The 13827-nt window shown below is 47.3% G+C and overlaps 1 protein-coding gene across 1 annotated transcript in view; it reads right to left on the bottom strand.

Annotated features, from left to right (window-relative positions):
- TAMALIN (trafficking regulator and scaffold protein tamalin) overlaps window positions 1–13400 on the bottom strand; it is a 28542-nt gene extending 15142 nt beyond the window's left edge. The window contains exon 1 of the mRNA XM_063123148.1: window positions 13232–13400. Coding sequence (XP_062979218.1) covers window positions 13232–13393 — 162 coding nt within the window. The 5' untranslated portion in view covers window positions 13394–13400. The remainder of the gene's footprint in view (window positions 1–13231) is intronic.
- Between the last annotated feature and the right edge of the window lie 427 nt (window positions 13401–13827).

Here is a 13827-nt window from a genome sequence, read left to right on the forward strand (position 1 = left end):
TGGAAGGAGAGGACCAGAACTGGACCTCTCCCAAGGATGAAAGAAGAGGACCAAATGGGTGGAAGGAGAGGACCAGAACTGGACCCCTACCAAATGGGTGGAAGGAGAGGACCAGAACTGGACCTCTCCCAAGGATGAAAGAAGAGGACCAAATGGGTGGAAGGAGGGGACCGGAACTGGATCCCTCCCAAATGGATGGAAGGAGAGGACCAGAACTGGACCCCTCCCAAATGGATGGAAGGAGGGGACTGGAACTGGACCCCTCCCAAGGAACACAGGAATAATCCCCTCCTCTTGGCCTGCCACTTTTTCATGCCCCCTGTAAGTTTTGAATGGATCCCCACTTACAAAAAGCTAATCACAATTAGAATCTTTTATCACAGAACTGTAGATTAGGAGTCAGCAACTGGCTGCCCCAGAATGAAAGCTGCCCCCCCCCCCCCCAAGTTGTCAAAGCCCTACTCAGGCACTCTACTTCGGGACAGAATCAACATACAAATGGGATGGGTGGGAAGAGAACAAGGACAAGCATGCCAGCCCCGTTCCCCTGTTGCTGCCGTCGCCCTCCACAAATCGGAGGGGCGATGTCTGAAGTGGGAAGCCTTCTCTGCAGCTCTCCTACGAGGGAAGGTTACAACAGTTGGGATTGTTTAGCTTGGAAAAAAGGAGGCTACGGGGAGATCTGATAGAGATGTACAAAACTATGTATGGTGAGAAGAATGTGGATAGGGAGACATTTTTCTTCCTCTCTCATAGTACTAGAACCCGGGGTCTGATAGCTAGGTGCTACCTCCAGTATCTGTGGCAGTAAGCCTATATGCACCAGTTGCTGGGGAATATGGGCACCAAAGTAGTGTTGCATTCCTGTCCTGCTTATTTATTTATTTATATTTATTTATTTATTACATTTATATACTGCCCCACAGCCGAAGCTCTCTGGGTGGTTTACAACAATTAAAAATAGTAAACATTAAACGTATACAAAAATTAAAAAAACAGTATAAAAACTGTTTCCCATGGGCAGCTGGGACCAAAGCAACTGGTTGGCCACTGTGTGAACAGAGTCCTGGACTAGATGGACCCTTGGTCTGATCTGGCAGGGCTCTTCTTAGGTTTCCTGCGTAGGCTCCCCTGCACGATTCACAACCCTGGAAAATCAGGGTTCCACATCACACTGGAAGCCTACACAAGCAGAAGGACTCTGCAGCGTAGACGTTGCTGCCAATTCAGAGAGCAATGAGGACGGTGACAGAGGGGCCCCAGCAAACACACTTGACCATGCTCTCCCCCATCTTGCATGTTGATTCTTCACTGGAGTAAAATGCCTGAACAGGGTAATCAAAACCCATCAGGAGAGCAAAACAACTTTATTAAAGTATCTTACATGAGGTGCTGCTTTTTCTAGATCTCCTTTGGAACACACATATAGTCGGCACTCATGCCACCTCCCCTCCCACCCCTGTTCAGGCATTTTACCAACTTAGTGCCATCCAGATATGTCGGACTACAACTCCCAGCATCCCCCAGCCAGCCACGCAGGTAGCCTAACACATCTGGAAGGTTCCAGGTTGAGGAAATCCACTTTCCACAAATAGCCAGGGCTGTTCTTGATGCTGGTGGGTGTTCGCAATGCTCCCCCCTTCAAGCTGTAGAGTGGCTAGCACTTGCCAACCTCAGTGTCCCTGTGCCAAGCACGTGAATCGGCTTTGAGTGTTAAGCTTATCGCTTGATTCTCTTGGAGACGTGTGTTGCTAGGGCGGGGGGGGGGGAATCTCAGTCGCCCCATCGTCCAAAGAACCTCAACGTTCCAAAGGCCACAGCTTGGAGTACTTTTCAGTTCAGCTCCAGAACGATCTGAAGTCACGGGATGGAGATCTTCCATTCCCCTTTGTGTGGCCAGTCAAGTTTAAGTGCGGTCTCCTTGCAAGGAAGTAGAACTTTGAGCCAGCGGGATTCAATCTCAAAGCCTCCAGTTGCTACTTGAGATCATTGGGTGGGTGCGCACGCGTGTGTCACTGCCACGTACAGAACTTCGCGATGAATAGCAAACCTCTTGGCTGTTTGGAGCCAACTGACCAGATAGTTGTGGCTAAGGGAGTCTTATCACCAGCCATAGGAGGAAAGAACCTCTGGAGGATAAACAAAGGGTTCTTTGCCAAGGGGGGGCGGGAGGGGGGGCTTCCTGAAACGAGCAAGAAGCAGCCACGACAGAAGCTGCTCCAGCTGAGAGAGGATGCTTGCCTTTCAGATAAACTCAATTATTCCAATTCAACCCCACCCCCTGTCCCCCCACCCCCTTGCTTTGGTCCCTGGGCCCAAAGATGCAAAAGAGCAGCCTTGGACTTGCCAAGACTGCTGTCTCCACCAGTAATTAAACACAGACGCATCGGCAAACATGTGCTTCCAATATCAAGCTGCAGGCGATGGCGGCAGCAGCAACAGGGAGGCGCACCAAACGTCCCTTCGGGTTGGGGATGGTGCGCCTGCTTGACGGAGCTGGGTGAAAGGAGGGGGTGGGGGGAGAAGTACCCTTTCATCTAGAGGGGGAATCGCCTGGGAGATGGGCGAAAAGCACATGTGGGGAAGTTTACGCCTCCCCAGGGTTTTCCTCTCCATACAGCCCTATCGGACCCAGGATTCGTGGCAGGAGAGAGAGAGAGAGAGAGAGAGAGAGAGAGGCAAATAATTCCACGCTGCCGTTTTGAAAGTGAAATGAGCCTCCGCTCCATCGATCCCCTCCCAACAACTGGTGGATGGCTCCATAAACAAACAGGGCTTTTCATCTCCTGGCTGAGAGAGTGAATGTTTCCTGCTATAGGGTGGGGCGGGGGCGGCTTTTCGAGGTTCATGGGTTTACAGAGATCACAGGCGACAGCCCAAAGCCTAGTCCACCAGGGACGCTAATAGTGCTGTCCCCGAAGACATGCCACAACCAGAAGCGGAGCCCAAATGGCACCTTCCCCGCCCCCCGCAAGGACACTCCTCATCACCTCCCCCTGAAGCAGATTCCTCGACTCCGCCAAATGGCAGGGTCGGCCCTTGCCCTGCGATAGAAATCAAGGTTTCCAAGTACATTTGCTGCACCAGGGCGAGCTGCTATATTATGGAGACAAAGGAAGAGAGTGTTACCTGGCATTAAGATACCTGTTCCACTAACCCAGGACAGCGGAGGAGAGACTCGTGTGCCATCTGAGCAATCCAAGGTGCTGCTGTTTCCTGCCTGCATTGCCACAGGTACCTAGCTACTGGCTTACCTGTCCTACAGTGCCACATGGGCTAGATACCACTATGACCCTAGCAACAAGACATTTTGTTCTGTCCAACGGTTTGGTTTAAGTCCCACAAAAAAGGATCCTGCTAATTGATAATGGAAGGAAGGGGGTTACTTTGATTGATTGATTGCATTTTTATACCGCCCAATAGCCGAAGCTCCTGGGCGGTTCTAGTGATTGGAGCAACTGAACAAACTGCTGAGGGGTGGCTGAGGACAAGCAAGAGTTACACCAGTTTTAAAATCTCTTCACTGGCTGCCAATTAGTTTCCGGGTGAAGTATAAAGTGTTGGTTATCGCCTTTAAAGCCCTACATGGTTTGGGTTCAGGCTACCTGCGGGATCGCCTTCTCTCGTTCGATCTGGCCCACACACTCAGGTCCTCTGGGAAGAATCTACTTCAAGTCAGCAAAAACTAGATAGACATCTGTTGCCCAGAGGACCTTCTCTTCTGCTGCTCCCAGACTGTGGACTGGCGTGCCGGAGGAGACTTGTCACCTTAGTAGTCTATCAGCATTTAAGAAAGCTATTAAGATTGCTCTCTTTTGGCAGGCCTATCCAGTGTAATTTTAGGATGTTTTAAAATGATTTCAGGATGTTTTTAAAATGATTTTAGGATGTTTTAACAATGTATATTATGTTTTGTTTCAGTTTTATGTATTTTATATTTACTGTTGTTCCCTGCCTCGATCAGAATGGAGAGGCGGGTAAGAAATAAATAAATAATAATAATAATAATAATAATAATAATAATAATAATAATAGTCATTTATGGCTTTTTAAGGTGTGGAGAAACCTTATCCCCGGGGGATATCCATGTGTACCTTTGAAATCCATGTCCACTAGAAATCAATGTTAGAGTGAAGCCAGGAGTCCTACTTTTAAAGAACCTTCCCTTCCAGGTCTCTTCATTTCAGGACTGTTCCTGATGAGGTCATCTGCTGTGGCAAAGGTACCACATGACAGCCACCCCACCACCCCAAGTATACGCACAGAGCATCAGTTATGAAGGGCGTACATGTCTTCCGAACACAGCTTTCCCTTAAAAAAATAAAAATAAGCAAAGGAGTCACCTGATCCTTACCAGCTCACTGCTTAAGTTTCCTTAAAGTGGAAACACAGTGTTCATAACTCAGCCCTTTCATTACTGACATGTCTGTGCTAGGGCTATGCACTCAGGGGTCTGTATCTGAGAGAGAGGACGCCCTCAACCTCTCTCCGATTCGGCATCAGGACACCGCTTTTTGTGCTCTGCTTTAAGCTAAAGTTGTCCTCGAATCGCAGGAAAAGCCAGGACTTGTGGCTACGAAGCGCTCTTGGATCCAAGCTCTTTAGGCCTCACTCTTGTCCACAGTCCACCTAGCTGGCAAATTATATCACTGCCAGTTAGTGCTCAAGATGCCCTTATTAAAATGACAGGCCAGCATTCCACATTTACTTTGCATCGGTAAGCACCCCTTTGAAAGCTTCCAGCCGGCGACTTACACCAACACTGCCTTTGTGAACTATTATGCAAAGTTGGTTTTGAAGGCAGTTCAGAGTGGGCCTCAGTTCTTGCCTTTTGAGTCCATCCGTAGTAGTCCTTTGCCACTGGCATTGGAAGAACAACCCTACAACCAAAGAGAGCAAGTCATCTATGGTAGGTCTAATTTTAATCGCCCAGTATGTTAGTTAATTACCAAGGAGAGAGGCACCCTGGGTCAAACCTGTGAACAGGAACTGCCCTCGGCCTCCCAGCCCCAAACAGCTATGGGCAAAGAGCTGTTAGTGGGCAACCAGGAAAATAAGTTGTACATATGCACAGACACACTCTTACTAAGTCACATGATCCAGGGAGACAGGCTTAGGGTTCAGTGCTGCCACTAATTATAGGACTGAAACAAACAGTAGCAGCACCTTTTGGCATACCACTGTTATAAGGGCTCAATTCACAGTTCTCAATTCAGAGCACCTTCCTACGCACAACAGTTGAAGATAGAATCCCTAATTACAACAGCGTTTGTACTTCAGCCATTGCAAGGAAGGATGGGATAACCAGGAGCAAAATCCATTGCAAATTCCTGACGCACCTGGTTTCAAACTGTGTGCTATGAGAAATTATTAAAATTCCTGGGAGCTCAATGCACCCATCTGTAGAAGCTGCCCACCTTTGCTTTGATCTTGCCTCCTCCCAAGAAACCTCTGCATGGGGTTGGGATATGGGATACTTTATGATCCACAATTACCCCTGATGCAGATGCCACAGTGTTACCTGGCCTAAAGGAGGCCATCCATGACAGGCAGTGTGGTGCAGTGGTTACAATGTTGGACTAAGAGTGGGGAGACCCAGGTTCAAATTCCCACTCAGCCTTGGATGCTCACTGGGTGATCTAGGGTTGTTCACCATGCTTCAACCTAACCTACTTCAGCTTCCTGGAGGAAGGATGGTGGGGTATAGATAGAATAAATAAAATCTCTGCATGAGTCTGGGAGTGAGCTCAGAACTCTCAAAGGCAGGTGGCCAGGCTCCTCCGAAGGCAGATGACATCTTTCTTATTCCAAAAGTGTTTTGGGTGCAAGGGTGAATCATGCCTCCCAATTTTAATTCCGATGCAAGTGTGGCTGAGATATGAGACACAGAGATACACGGATGTTACAGAATGGTAGTTTGTCACCTCTGAATTCACCACAGTGGTATAAAGAGTGGAGGACCAGGAGTTTTAAAACAGTCAATACAGCCTGACATAGAAACCATCACAAAATGCAAAGGTAACACAAATTTCTGCTTGGGAACTCAGGGTTCAAAAAACACTGCGTCCGTGGCTGCTAGCAAAGAAAACAAATATCCAAATACTTCCACAGCTCTCCTCCGGACCTCAAACCGTGTTCAAAGCCAGTGAACAAAATTTGTTTTGGAAATGACTTTGCAAATTAGGCTATTTGCCATCACCATGCACATGTCTCGTCCTTCCCTCTTAACACTTATGTCACTTCTGTTCTGAACAACAGTGATGTCACAGTAGCCAAGGTGTTCGAGTACAGACGTCACCCACCCACAGCAGTCTGTCCCCCTCATCCTCCTTCCCTTTGCCCTCTTCGGAGTGAGGTAACAGATTTTACATATCTAGTAAATGGTACAGGTTTGTAGGCAGTTACTGGCACTCAAGTCCCTTGCGAGAGGCCACCACATACAAAGTTCCTTTCAACAGCTGTTATCTCTGTGCGCAGTAGCAGGCTGCCATAGCCACAGGATACTATTATGGGATGTGGAGAGCTGTACAGGAAATGAGTCCTTATTTCCCCCAACTGTTGCCTCAAATATGACCGAGTTCAGAGACTTTGTGCAAGATAGTATTAGAGGCTAGATTGTCCCTGCGTATCTAAGGAAAGTTATTGCCTCAGTTCAGAAAACACGTTTCTCAACGATGGTTTTAGAACTCCACGGTGTATTTACACCACTGTTGAGAAACGTGTTGTCTGGCGGGAAAACTCCACACAATGGTGGAGGTTTTTTGGGAAAACATTCCATGCAGAATATCCATCCTACAGAGGAGAGTTCCTGCACAACCAGTGTGTTTCGGATTATATGGTGGGCTCCATGGAGTTTTCTGTTGTGTTCAGATGACTTTTCCCACTGGCTACAGAATTCCCTGGCAAGAGCAGCAAAAGGAGCGAGTGCCGCTCCAGGAGAGCCGCCTGGATTGGTTTTTTGCAGCAATGGCTGATGGGATACCATTGGGATGACCGGGGGAGGAGAGAGGGAGGAGGAACTGTCAATCAAACATCGCGATGGATTTTACTCAACTCCACAGTAGTCCACAGTCACACAACGGTGGAGTTAGTATATGTTGTGTGGGGAGAACCCCCTAAAAACTCAATCGCTGAGTGGAGTTTTCACATTGCGTTGACTAACGTGTTGTCTGAACTGAGCCATGTAATGGTTCACTTACTTGGAGTATTTAAACAACATCTAGGCTTGTTTTTAAGAACTCCCATTTGCAGAAATGGCAAAACTTACAGTGATAATTAGAGATAAATCAACAGCCACATTTATATCGGAATGGAAACCATTGATAGAACTTTTTCAAGAGGCAGAGAAAAATGATGTATTTGTCTGTGGATTCAATGTAACTTAGAAGAAAGAAAAGAATTTGATTACTGTGTTAAATGTATTAAACAAGGAGAGAATATAGAGAACTGAAAATATACCTTAACCTTGTGTGTATTCTTTTGTCCTTTTGTCCTTTTTCTTATTAGATGGGATGTCTGTATGTAACATTTTTAGGCTATGTATGTTCATGAAATAATAAAATGATTTCAAAAAGAACTCCCACTAAGGGACACATCACAGATAACCTTCCCTATAAACTGCTTCAGTGGAACAGATAGTGAACTTGATTATTCCAAAAACGATGAAGAGTCTTGTGGCACCTTAAAGACTAGCAAATATATTCTGGCAAGAGCTTTCATGGCCTGTAGCCTACTTCATTAAAGGCATGGAGTATTACAGAGAGTTTCAGGTTTTTATACAGTACACGAGGTGGGAGGAGAAGGGAAAAGCAGTGTAAACAGTGAGGTCAGGAGGAAATTAAATGCAGAAATTGACAATCACATTATTAACAGGGCAGGTGTTGCTGATAATACAAATATCCTGGCACTAGGTAGGCCAATTAACACACGTAGCATGAGATAAGGTATCCATGGTTGGCAGAAGAGTTGCCAAGTTGTTTTGGGATGCTTTTTGTGAGATATTTTGTACTCAAGTATAATCAGGCCTACAAGGTACTATACAAAGGAAAGGTTGGGTTGTAGAGTTGACGAAGGCACAACTGGACATTGGCTAAAAATGGGGGCAAAGAACAGCAAAGGGGCAGGGAGGCTTAACAAAGGCCTTACTTTATGGACATTGCCCAGTTCTGAGGAGTCAACATGTCTTTCATAAAAACGTAAGAAGAGCCCTGCTGGCTCAGACCAAGGCTCCATCTAGTCCAGCACTCTGTTCACACAGTGGCCAACCAGCCATTGGCCAGGGACCAACAAACCAGGACATAGTGCAACAGCACCCTCCCGCCCATGTTCCCCAGCAACTGGTGCAAACAGGCTTACTGCCTCGAATACTGGAGATAGCACACAACCATCAGGGCTAGTAGCCATTGATCAACTGTAACCTTTAAAAATGCACAGAAGCAGTGTGCAGGGAAGGAGGGTGTCTCCCCTTCTACGAATTTTACAGAGAAAAGGCAAAAGCACACACTCTTTGTTAACCGACACAGTACATGCAAACTCTGGTGTTTGTTCTTGAAGAGCCAAGCAACATAAGGAAGAGGGAAATGGAGCAAAGGAATGGGGTGTTGGGGCAAGATCCAGAGGAATCAGAGGTGGCAGCAGGGCAGGCATTCTGAGAAGCAGGTCCAAGCATACGGGGAAGCAAGGGAGAAAGGGTGGAGTCTTGAAGGAGCAAGACAGCGAAGGTGGAGGAGCTGAAAGGTCGCAGGCAGGGGTGTAGCGGAGTATAAGAGCAGATGAAGACCGGGGGTTTCAACCGCACAGCTGTAGATATTTACACAACGCCCAAGAGCCTATACCTAGCATCTTGGAATCCAAGACACACAATGTGCAAAGGGAAAGAGAAATACAAGGATTTGATAACTACGTAGTATCAACGGATGTGGGTGCTGATTTGTAGCACAATATTCTTTATCAGCCAAGTTATTGAGGCAAAAGGAAAACTTTGCAAAAGCAGTGTGATCTGAAGAGAGAAGAGGGAGAACTGATTCATTTCTTATATTTATGAAACTCTGATTGGAAATTGTGTCTAAAATTAGGTTCACCTAGGCCGGGCATGCGCAACTTGTGGCCTGATCCACCAAATATGCTTAAATCTTCCAGGTTGTGGAAATGGTTGTCCCAGATTATTAGGAATTTGTGGTTCTGGTGAAGGAAAATGAGAATTTCAAGTCTTTCTGTTGAGCATACTTGACTCACCTTTTCTCCAAATATTCTTTTTCTGAAACCCATGGCATTTTTCAAGTTGCTAAGCTAAATATGCACTTTGGCCATCAATGTTTCATAGAAAGGAGCAAATTGTTAAATATATTACTAGTCTTAAGTGTCTTGGACAGGGTGGGCAAAGTGTGGCCCTCCAGATGTTTTAGCCTAAAGCTCGCATCCTCCCTCACCATTGGCTATGCTGACCTAGGACTGAAGGCCGTTGTAGGCTAAAACATCTGGAGGGCTACACTTTGCCCACCCTGTCCAAGACACTTAAGACTAGTAATATATTTAACAATTTGCTCCTTTCTATGAAACATTGATGGCCAAAGTGCATATTTAGCTTAGCAACTTGAAAAATGCCATGGGTTTCAGAAAAATAATATTTGGAGAAAAGGTGAGTCAAGTATGCTCAACAGAAAGACTTGAAATTCTCATTTTCCTTCACCAGAACCACAAATTCCTAATAATCTGGGACAACCATTTCCACAACCTGGAAGATTTAAGCATATCTGGTGGATCAGGTAAGGATGGGTTAACTTAATCCACATTGGATCCTCTACAACAACTGTGAATTTGCCAACAAACATTTGTCATGTTCTGCTCTAGAAGGAGAGATATATTTAAACAGCAAATTGCTTTGGTCAATAGCTAATCAGCTCCACAGCCTCAGGATATACCCAACCCTACTGCTCCACGGAACAGGGAGTTGCTCAGCTAGCTTAACCCCAATCCAGCCAGTTGCACTGTACCACAGAAACCAAAGACTCGCCTGAAGCAAACTGTATGAAGATCTATGTCTACTCTAGGTCATGCTTTTAGAACGTGTGGTGCTGGTACTAGATGTGTCTTCCAAGGGTGGAGGCACTTACAGTCTTTAACCCCATCCATTCTTCCAAATGGCTTAGGGCAATTTTCACAGCTCTTCCCACCCTGCTGTATTCTCAACCACAGCCTTGCAGGGTAGGCACGGTTGAGCGATGACTAGCCCAAGGTTCTTGTCCAAGCTTTATGACAGAGTGGAGATTCGAAACCACGTCTTCCTAGTCCGAAGTAGCTCAACAGATGGTTCTGGGAGCTGGAGGCACTTCTATTCTTCCAAACAATAACCCTTTCATATACTCATTTGCAGAGAGCAATGTGGCTCTGTAGCATACATTAGGGCAGGCTTCTCCAACCTAGCTGGTGTGGCCAATGGCCAGGGGTGATGTGAGTTGTAGCCAAAAACATCTGGAGGGCCCCAAGTTGGAGAAGGTTGGATTAGTATATAAGACATATGATGCCAGTGATATACATAAAGAAACGGAGAACAATTAAAAAAAACCACAGCTTTAAAAAGTACCAAAGAAAGCACATGCAACCACTCACATCAAGGAAGTAGACTATAACCAAAGGTAGGGAGGCAAAAAGCTAGAACAGGTGAGAGAAATGTAACCCCAGTTATGGAAGCAGGATAGGGTATCCTTACTCTAGCATCGGGGAGCAATGTAAACAAATATCACTCACCCTTCTAACCCCACAATGAGTTAAATATTCAAAAATTCACCCTAGGATGGTTGGATCAAGTAACAGCTGATTGATATTTCTGTGGAGAGACAGTGGGCATCTTAGGAGTGACACGTTGTGTATGGCTTACTGGGTGAATTGCATGCAAGTTTAAGTTAAGGTCTGCAGGCAGCCCTGTTCATGCTGTTGATGTGGGAATTGCCCAGAAAGGTGCCTCCGTTGTACTTTTATTCTGCTCCCCCTGCCCCCAAAAGACGGCCTATAATGCCCAAGGGCCATGCACATTAGTCCTGCGTCAAAACTGGAGTTGCTGCAGGTACTTCTCCGGGTGCACCCATAACAGTCTTGAACCTAAAGCAGAGCTACCAGGAGGCATGATGCAGAGCTATCAGCCCAAAAATGCAGATAGTATTGGTGGGAGAGAGGGGGGGGTGATTTAGAAAGTCTGGCACCCACTCCAATGCTAAGTTACGCCTGGAACGCTCTTCCAGAACATTTGAGAACTACAAGTTCAATCGCAGCTTTTAAAGCTCAGCTAAAAACTTTTCTTTTTCCTAAAGCTTTTAAAACTTGATGTTGCGCAGACTTTATACTGTTAGTTTTACTCTACCCTGTGCCTGTTTGGTGCATTCTCTTCCCCTCCTTATTGTTTTATTATGATTTTATTAGAATGTAAGCCTATGCGGCAGGGTCTTGCTATTTTATTGTTTTACTCTGTACAGCACCATGTACATTGATGGCGCTATATAAATAAATAATAATAATAATAAGTTACATTCAAAGGTGTATTTCCAAGGAAGCATTTTTTCAAACAGACACCTCCGTGTCACCCGGGATTTGAAAAGCAAGTCTGTAGCTGTTCAAGAAATAAAACCTGGTCCTCTCGAGCATCTAGCTAGTTAGTACACTATGCTTTACCCCAAGGGAGTCCTTTTCGGCTTTAATTTCCCAGAAGCACTAAACCCTGCAACTTCTAGACAGTCCTGCCACACAAGTCACAGTTAGAGAAATCCTTTTCTCTTGCCTTTCAAGTCAGTGGAACTTTTGAGAGAACCCAATCATGTATCCAGAACTAGGGTGGGATCAAAAATATAGTAATTAAATAAATAAATAACAGCAGCCAGGGATTCTGTAAGTCAGCCTTACCCAAACTGGTGCCCACCAATTGTGGTCCCGTACAACCAGAGGGTATCAGATAAGCTGTACTTGTTTTCATACATCACATCAGTACAGTCTTTGAGCCTCTTGTGCAAAGGTGAACATGGTTTATGGCACAGAAAGGGGTGCCTTCCCAATGCAGAGTAAACACTTTTAGTGCCAGGTGCATCCCAAGTAGCCACATGAAACTGCAGTAATTGGACCACAGAGCACGTTGCATACTAAAGTATCCCCACAGATCAAGATTTATATACCCCCTACACTTACAATGGCACAGAAATTTCCCTACTCTTTCTCTATGTAATAGCCACAAGAATAACCATGCCACCCGTTCCAAATAGCAGCCTCTAACTCTGAAGTTATCATCTAGCCTACATAGTACCAAAAGGCACTGGTTACATTTTCCATCTTTTTACTTCTATCCACAATCTTCTTGTCTGGCAAGAAAGTTTCAATGGGCTGTTAGTTAAAATGGAGTGGGGCACCAGAAACTGAAACAAAACCAGTATGAGCCCACTTAGGCAACCTTATCGGGGTAATCCAGGCAGATCCAGAGGGAACATGCAAGTTAAGGATGAATGCTAGGAACTCCATCGCAAAAGGTACACACTGAACAACGAATGCAGGTCAGGTTAACTGGACTTTGGCTACCCCTTTCATCCTCATCACCAGAAGAGCAGAGTAAGGTGAGCTGTGGTGGGTATGGGGAAGATTGGGGGTGATGGGCGCAGAAGCCAAGATGGGTGTCACGAACACACGACCAGATCTCGCACTCATTAGTCCACAATAGCGCGCACCACGCTACTCACCGCTTCCTTATACATCATCCCCACCCACCCACTCGCGAAGTGAAAACACGCCGCCCCCGCTCTTGTCTCACCTTCCCTTTCAGCCTTGGACGGCGAGCATCACAGGTGCTTAAAGGAGGCCGGCAAAGACTGAACCCGACTTTCTGGCGTATAGACTCGCCAGAAGCGAAGGGATGGGACGCGGCGAACCCTCGAATTTCTCCATTCCCGGGGGGCGGATAGGTCAGGGCAATCCCGGGCGCCTTTTGCTCGTTCAGACCCATTCTCTGCCTGCTGGGGCGGGCAGGGAGGGCAAAATCGATCCGAGTGGGTGTGAAGGCTGACATGTGAGCCCCGGGGAGGGCAAGAGAGGGGCGCGCCCGAGGAGAGCCGTAGGTTTTTGGCGGGGTGGGGGGAGCCACGCCGGGCAAAGGACCGGGGGAGGGGGTCGCGCGTGTGCACAACTCGGCTCTCGCTGTTGCGTCCCTCCCCAGTCACCACGCCTCCGTCCAGAGGGCTGCAGCGCCCCACTCACTCACCCTTCTGGCGCGGGGCAAGGTGCCCCCCGAGGCCGCCAGCGCCTTCTCCAGCTCCAGCTCCGACGTTCGGCCCCCGAGAACGCCCGGACCCGCCGCGCTCGCCACCGCCGCCTCTTGCTCTGGCTGTCCGGGCCGGAGCCGCCGGAGTCTCCGCAGGGTCATGGCCGGGCCGTGGGGAAAGCAAAAGGGGGCGGCCGCGCTACACGGAGCTATATGGGTTCCTGGGGGCGGAGCCTCGCGGAGGACACGCCCGCCTGCTAGAGAGGCCACGCCCCTTCACGCTCTCGTGGCAAGCCACGCCCCCGCGGTTGCTTTAGGTGCGGGGAAACCACGCCCTCTTTCTTACACACCACGCCCTCGGTTTTGTTAGGCCCCGCCCACAGCCGAGCAAAATCCGCCTTCTTCTCAGAGTACCAGTTGGGAGAGGATGCTGCAATTTGAGAGAGAAGTAGCGAACGGTCCCCGCTGTCGCCTAGAAACCTTTCTGCAAAGATTAAATATATGCATGGACCCACTTCGTTGGGGGTTTTGGACTCTTTCCAGGGGATTTCTTACCCCTTGTATTAGCCACGACCTTCTCGGAGATCAGCCCCTTT

The sequence above is a fragment of the Elgaria multicarinata genome, chromosome 3 (assembly GCF_023053635.1).
Source record: "Elgaria multicarinata webbii isolate HBS135686 ecotype San Diego chromosome 3, rElgMul1.1.pri, whole genome shotgun sequence".
NCBI classification, from domain to species: domain Eukaryota; kingdom Metazoa; phylum Chordata; class Lepidosauria; order Squamata; family Anguidae; genus Elgaria; species Elgaria multicarinata.